Source organism: Apaloderma vittatum, unplaced genomic scaffold (assembly GCF_000703405.1).
Source record: "Apaloderma vittatum isolate BGI_N311 unplaced genomic scaffold, ASM70340v1 scaffold22443, whole genome shotgun sequence".
In the NCBI taxonomy this organism is placed as follows: domain Eukaryota; kingdom Metazoa; phylum Chordata; class Aves; order Trogoniformes; family Trogonidae; genus Apaloderma; species Apaloderma vittatum.
Window position 1 is genome coordinate 7,039 of NW_009710098.1, and position 6,984 is coordinate 14,022.

At 52.8% G+C, this 6,984-nt stretch overlaps 1 protein-coding gene across 1 annotated transcript in view; it reads right to left on the reverse strand.

The window, feature by feature from the left end:
* Positions 1–2,608: 2,608 nt before the first annotated feature.
* EXOC7 (exocyst complex component 7) overlaps positions 2,609–6,984 on the reverse strand; it is a gene marked incomplete at its 5' end in the record, with an annotated part of 20,678 nt that continues 16,302 nt past the window's right edge. Inside the window, 9 exon segments of the mRNA XM_009867193.1 lie at positions 2,609–2,858; positions 3,242–3,375; positions 3,533–3,574; positions 4,099–4,166; positions 4,451–4,542; positions 4,968–5,088; positions 5,791–5,811; positions 5,814–5,846; positions 6,854–6,892. Of these exon segments, the coding sequence (XP_009865495.1) occupies positions 2,756–2,858; positions 3,242–3,375; positions 3,533–3,574; positions 4,099–4,166; positions 4,451–4,542; positions 4,968–5,088; positions 5,791–5,811; positions 5,814–5,846; positions 6,854–6,892 (653 nt within the window).

Consider the following 6,984-nt stretch of genomic DNA (forward strand, 5'->3'; position numbering starts at 1 on the left):
GGATTTAGGAAATAGGGACCAGGTGGCTCCGCTTTGCTTTTAGCTCAGGGAAAACAAGGGTCATGGGCTCCTACCTCAGACCCACACACCTAGAAGCAGCAGAAGCCACCTCTTCCCCTGGGTACTCACCACTTCCAGCTTTTCCTTGCTGCATGGCTGCCCCTGAGCTAGGCTGTCAGCCCCCAGCAGACTCTTACCCACCTGCCTTCCTCCAGGCGTGGCAGGAGCATCCCTGGGTTAGAGAACAACACAACCAGCTTCTGGTGCTGGTAACAGAGAGGTCAGGAGTGAGTGGGACGTTTTTCACCCAACCCCTGACGGCATCGCCCCATTCGCAAGCTGAGCTGGACCAGCTCCTCACCAGCCCCAGACCAGCACAGCTTTCCTCGGGAAACGGGCTGACAGGAAAGCCCAGAAATGCCTCTCCCAGTGTAAGCCATGCAGAACCATTCCCAGAGCCTCTGGGGAATGGATTGTGGCCCCATCCCAGACCCCAAAGTATCTCACGAATTTTCTTTGGGCTCTGGTTAGCACAAAAGCATCGGCACAGAGAGGACACCAGCTCCCACACATGGGCTCAGACGTTCCAGAAATGCTGCGGGCAAAGCTCCTCCTTCTCTCCCCTGGCTTTGCCTGCAGCCACTCCAGGTGAATCACCTCACCCTGGGATCGGCTACGATAAAACATGTTTTACAGCCTCAGCCTGAACACACCCACTTCCACTCGCTCTCCTGGACAAAGCAATTCACATCAGACTGCTGCAGGGCAGAAATGGATCCAGAAAGATGGAATCCAGCTCCTTCTGGTGAATGTCAGCAAGCATATCCAGCAGGCTCGACACCGCACATAATGCAAGCCAGCAGAGCTTTGCTTATGCTTAAAAATGCTCTGTCCAGTGCCCGCCAGCTTTCAGAAGCTCTTGGAGCTGGCAGAGTGAGAAAACAGCTAGCACTGAAGTTTCCTCAAGCATTTGAGATCTGAAAGCAGAAGGGAAGATGCCTGCGGGGAGGGCTCACAGGTCAGTACGGTGAGCCTGCACGGCCAGATGTGTGAAGAACAGCCAAGCAGGCAGGATCAAGAATTGAACCCACACAGCGATCCAGCTCTGGACTGGACAAACCTGTCACATCTGCTCTTTTTCAGGCATTTGCTACAGCCCTGAGAGCAGGAGGTGTTTGAGAACATGTGAGCAGGCTGAGGAGGAGGTGCAGAAAGGCCAGGAGCTACCTGAAAAGCTGTTTGTGGAAGCAGCAGCCCAGGCAAGCGGCTGTGTCTGCCACCGCAGGCCCTGCATTCTCATCCAGGCTGTAACATCAACCTCCTGCGTGACACGGGGTGAGAGGGGTCACACCTCCACCCTCAGCCACTTGGCCTCTTACCCTCTGGGACCATCACCACCTGGGGCAGACCCTTCCCAGGATACGTGACTCGACTTCCCCAGGGAAACAGCCCCCCAGCGCTGTGCCTCACTGTGCAGAGCAGCCTTCCCCAGGAGGAAAAGGCAGGGTCAGCAGATGCCCAACAGCAATGGGGTTAAAACACAGCTCTCCCCATTTCTGTTTCACGGCGAGGGCTGCCTTGTCCTCTCCGGGTCCTCACGCTCCGTTTGCAGTGCCCTGGACAGTGACACAACAGCTCTGGCACTGCTGGGCTAATCAGACCCCAGCACACGTTCACTCCTGCAAACACGGGCTCAGGTGAACAACCGATTTGCTCCAAATCGCAAAGCACCAGCTATTGTGGGTGCTCCCAGCTCCGTGGTATTTCAAGTGCTACTGTGGGCAGGTCATGGAGAACATTCCACAACAGAGCAAGCTGCACGAGCGAGCAAGGTGGGAGCAGGAGGCGCCTGACCAGAGACCACAGGAACAATGTCTGTGCACCACAACTCTGACAGGCCTCGGTGCGAACGCAGCTCAGCCCCGCTCCTGCCCGTGTGGCACCACAACCGGCCCGTGTGGCTCTGAGGCACACAGGAGAGTAGCGCTGTTCTCCCGCTGTTTTCTCAGGTGATGCCCACGGGTTAAATGAAGGGAGCGGACTCGGCTGCTCACAGGAAAGAGATGCATTGGATTTAACAGGGCAGGAGACGAAGGAGAACAGGGATGGGAAGAAGGCGCCCTGCGGAAATCAGCACGGGAACACTTCCACACATGTTCTGCCTCAGGTCAACGAGGAGCAGCATCCAGTCAGGACAGAGAACCGCTACGGGGACAGCTTTGGGGTACAACATCCCCTGCGCACAGACCACAGCCAGAGAGCGGCACACCGCAGAATCAGCATCTCTGTCACCAAGCTAGAAAACAGGAACAAGTGACAACAGGAAAAGCCTTTGGGACCCCACAGGACGGGGACTCCCCAGACCCATCCAGGAAGCAGGCAGCTCCATTCTGAGCTTCCAGCCTCCTGCCCTAAACAGAAGGACAGTGCGCACAAGGCTTTTCTTTTTTTTTCTCTCTACACTCACCACATCTGTTGTGCCTCACAGCATGAACATTCACAGCCAGGCCTGTCAATGTGCAAACCCAGGAGCCCACAGAGCAGTGCACAGCGCATCGAGCCTTTACTCAGGGTCCACAGAAGGCGCCAAAGCCAGCCAGAAGGTTGAGTTTCCACAAGTTTATAAATCTGATAAATACAGGTATAACACCCTGCCCACCACAATGGGGCAGAGGAGAGGGGAAGGGAGTCCCAAAGGTTGCAGAGACAGTGCTGACTTGTACTTGGCAGCTGGAGAGTAGCAGCAGCTGGAGACTTATGCCGACGTGTCAAACAGCTTCTCGATCATCTCCCCCACCTGGTCGACCTGGTACTTGATGTACTTCTCAGTGTTCTTGGTAAAGGGCACGTTGCCATATCTGCACAGGAAGATAACCCGAGTGACAATGGACTGGAACACAGCTAAGAGACCCACTGGCCCCTCCTCTGCCCCAGATCAGCTCCACTCCAGCATGTCCCACTTGCCTCTCACAGGGTGTCTTGCTGGGAGCGACCAACCCTGCTGCAGCCGGTCTCTGGAGCTCACGTCAATAGCCCAGGCTGGCTGAGAGCTTTGTGCTAGCTACAACATCCGTGCTCACCTTGAGCAAGGAACGGGGGTGACAGCTTGGAGATGTTTTAGCGCGCAAGGCAGTGAAATTAAGATAGGATGACAGGAAAGTGCCTCAGCCCAGGCTACTCTAGGCCTTAAAGACCTCATTAAATCCAAAGAAGAGAAGACAAAATTGCGAGAGTTCATCACCTGTTCAAGAAGGCACCATAGGTCTCTTTCACAATGGTCTTCTGTGCCCGGCGGATTTTGTCCCGTTGCTCCACGTCTGGGATTGCCCAGGCTTTCTGGATCTTACACAGCTCCTCCAGCCCGTCATTAAACCCCTGTGCACAGCAAAACTCGGTGAGCAACCAGTCTGCAAACACATCTCTGCGCCAAGCATGATGCTCTTCCCCTGCACTGCTGATCACCACAGACAGACCCTTCCCTTAATCTTTGGTCTGACTGTCTGTCCCAACCAGCCATCCGATACCTCCTTACCTTAAAGCGCTCCTTTATCATCTGCCTCTCCTTATCCTTGAGCTGCAAGGAGGGAAAGGATTTTATTTCATCTCCAGAAATAAATTGCCAACATGAGCGTTTGCCCACAACTCCCCATCCAACCTAAGTAATACCCTACCTACTTGGCTTGAATCCCCTCTCCTAAAGCAGGGAGGAGAGAAAGCTGCAGTGAGCTGCACTCCCTACAGGCAGCAATTGGGTTTCATCTGAAGTAGGTTTAACGAGGGCAATTTTCAGCCAGAACAGACATAACAATAGACTTCTTTGTGCTTCCAGCCCTTTCTAAGGGAAGGTCTCAGGGTTTTGCAAATCCAAAATAGAATCATCCACTCAGGTGAAAAAATAAGAATGGAGGCAGAGATTAAAAGACTTGTATGAATCTGGGGCAGGGGAGATGAAAAGGCTTGTCCCAGCCACCGTATTCACTCTGCAGAGCAATAGTGGCATGAGATATAAAGAAAGGTTTCAGGAATTTTTTAATGCGACAAAGAAGAAGTTTCTGGCAATTTCTATCATCTCAAAACCATCCTTGCCCGTCCTCTCACCTTCACTCCTGGCTGAAAGACAGGCAGGTTTCTCTCCAAGATGTAATCTGTCACCTTCAGCCAGCTGCAGTGAAATGAGAGAGGAAAGCGGCAGAGAGGAGTTACTCATGCCTCACCAGAACATCTAGTCTTCACCCATGACCCAAAGGCCACCCCAGATGACACCCACTGATCCAAAGCTTTCCACAGTGGCCCCTTCCCAGGTTAGATTAATCACTGGCAAACTAAAATACTTGACTTCGGGTTTAGACAAACTTCTGCTTTAGGCTAATCTCTCCCACTGCTGCTGCAGCACTGGCACCCAAGGAGCCAAACTGGCAAAATTAAAGGAAGTGCGTAGGATGCCCCCTGCGCTGGTAGGTCTGGATCTGCTGCTCAATGAGCTCCCGGTAAGACCTCTCGGCTGTCTTCTGTGTCACGGCCACCAGCTGGATCAGCTCAGACCTGCAGAAACAGACAACCCGAGGAAGCAGGTGAGCCAGCTGCTCTCAGGGCTGCTGAGCACGGTCACGTTTCCAGCCCCTATCAACAAGTTCCTTTCTGCCCTTTACAATAAAACGGACCTCAAAATGCCCAAAATGGGAAGCAGAAAACACTCCAAGTTACTTTCCAGAGCCATGTCCTCAAGTCCTCCCAAGATCAAAGGATTCCCTACCCCCTAAGGCATCTCTGATGCTTTTATCTTCCACTCTCACGTAATGCAATGTTTGTAACAGTGCAAAGCTTTCCAAAGGGCAGTTTTGAGAATGGAAGAAAGAGCGGAGATGAGACAGGCCAGCAAGCAGATGTAGTCAGTGCAGTGGTTTGCTCCAGAATCATTCTTAGAATCAGGCTGGATTTCAGGGAGACTTACCCAGATGCACACTTACTTTTCCAGAGATTTCAGAATGTAGTTGTAGTTGTTGTGCAGAAAAATGGCACTCAAAGCTGGGTCTTCATAAACCTTGGACTTACTAAGAAGGTTAAGCTGCAGGTTGCCCAGCACTTTGCCTTCAAGAGCAGAAAACAACAGAACAAAAAGTTTTGCGGTGAAACTTCCTACCGACAATCCAAACCGAGCGCTCCACACGGTCACAGCGGGCCCACCATAACGTAAGTGGCACAGCCCCCACGGCGTGTGCGCAGGCAAAGGCACAACCACACGCACACAACAGTCCTACAGGGCTTACACAGAGCTTCCCTCAGTGAGACACCAACACCTCTCTGAGAGCCAGTGCCTCCGCTGCAGCCCAGTACAGCTGCACTCTGCGCATGGAGTAAGTCCCAGGACCAGCACGGGTGATCCGACACAGCCTGGCCATGACGCAGGCTGAGATCTCAAAGAAGTCAAAGGACCTGGCCCCACCATAACAGATCATCACGGGGCAGTACCACAACCTCACTATCTCACTGTTAAACACAGGATTGAGATCTTAGGGCCTCTTTGGCAGCTGGGAGCCTCTCTGGGGCTGAAAGTGCAAAGCTCTGGGTGAGAATGGTTCAAGGCCACTGATGACAGAAGCTCTGCATTGTGCTTTGTCCTGTCTAACTGTAACAGCCTGAAACTCCCAGTTTGACCCTTTTTCACACCCCTCCCATCAGACTCCAGCTGAAACCTGGAAAGATCACATGAAGTAAGGGATACAGCCTGTGCTCTTCACCCAAGAACGAGCTGAGGGAAGGACAGGAATGGGAAGGTCACAGAGTACTCACAGATGTAGGTGCTCAGCAGCCAACCGAACTGTAGCTACTAGCTGAAGAGCTGGTCTCTGGAAAGAAAAGAGGCGTAAGCCAGTTAACATGCTATAGGGAAGAGGGGCCTGCCTCTAATTCAAACAAGCCTCGCCCCTGTTGCTATGGAATTAGCACGGAGCTCCTGTCGACAGTGAAATCAGCTCCCTGCTTCAGCACCAATTGCCAGTGGCTTATCCAAGGCGAGGGCAAAAGAGCTCTGCACCCCTCAAGCCTTCTATCTGCACCATGTGATGAGCCCCCCCCAGAAATCTCTCCTTCCCTTCCTAGTGCCCTTGATCACAAGTAGAGTCACTAACACATCCTCCCCATCTTTCCCCCACCCCCTGAAAAGGGTGTGTAAGCACCAGAAACTTGCAATCGGCAAACAAACAGAGCTGGAGCTGTTAACGGCAGGCACACAACAGTAATTGAAACAAGCAGAAGGGCTCTGGAAAGTTTCAGCCATCCCCATGGCTGCTGACAGGGCCGTGCCAGCACGGGAGCCTGCCCTTACAAGCAATAGCTCTGGGCTGGCACATGTTCCCCTGTCTGGGCACAAGAGATGTTTTTCAGCCCTCGAGGGTTCGTGGGCATGAGGCCCACAGGACACGTGGGGCAGCTCTCTCCTCCTCCTCCCACCAGAGAGTTTGGCAGCCAGGCCTAGCTCGGGTGGTCCGACTTCACGAGCAGCCCATGGGAAAGGCCTCGAGGCTCCTGTTGCTGGGAGCTGAACAATAAGGAGCCGAGTGCACATGGGATGAAGCATGATACCAGCTGGGCCAATGCGCTACCCCTGCCAAAGAGATTCAGTGCCATGAGAGTGTCTTCAGCCTGTTTAAGTTCATGTGGCATCCCTCATTGTCTGCTGGGGACAAGCCCTCCCCATCCTCTCCAGCCCACTGGCAAGAGTTACTTACCCTCCCCTTTTCCCCTTTCCAATTATGTGTTAATTTATTTGCCAGTCCTGGAGGATAAAGAACTAACATACATCACCACGGTCTGAGGCAATAAGAACAAGATACGTGTGGGTAAGTTTGCTTACCTCTGGGATCTAAAGGAATATTGTATGTGTCCCCAAGAACTACAAAGATCAGGCAGAGCAGAGAGAAAAGAGGAGAGAGAAAAAGAAATGCAAAGTGCAAAAAGACAGGTTAGAGACCACGGTTCCTTTGA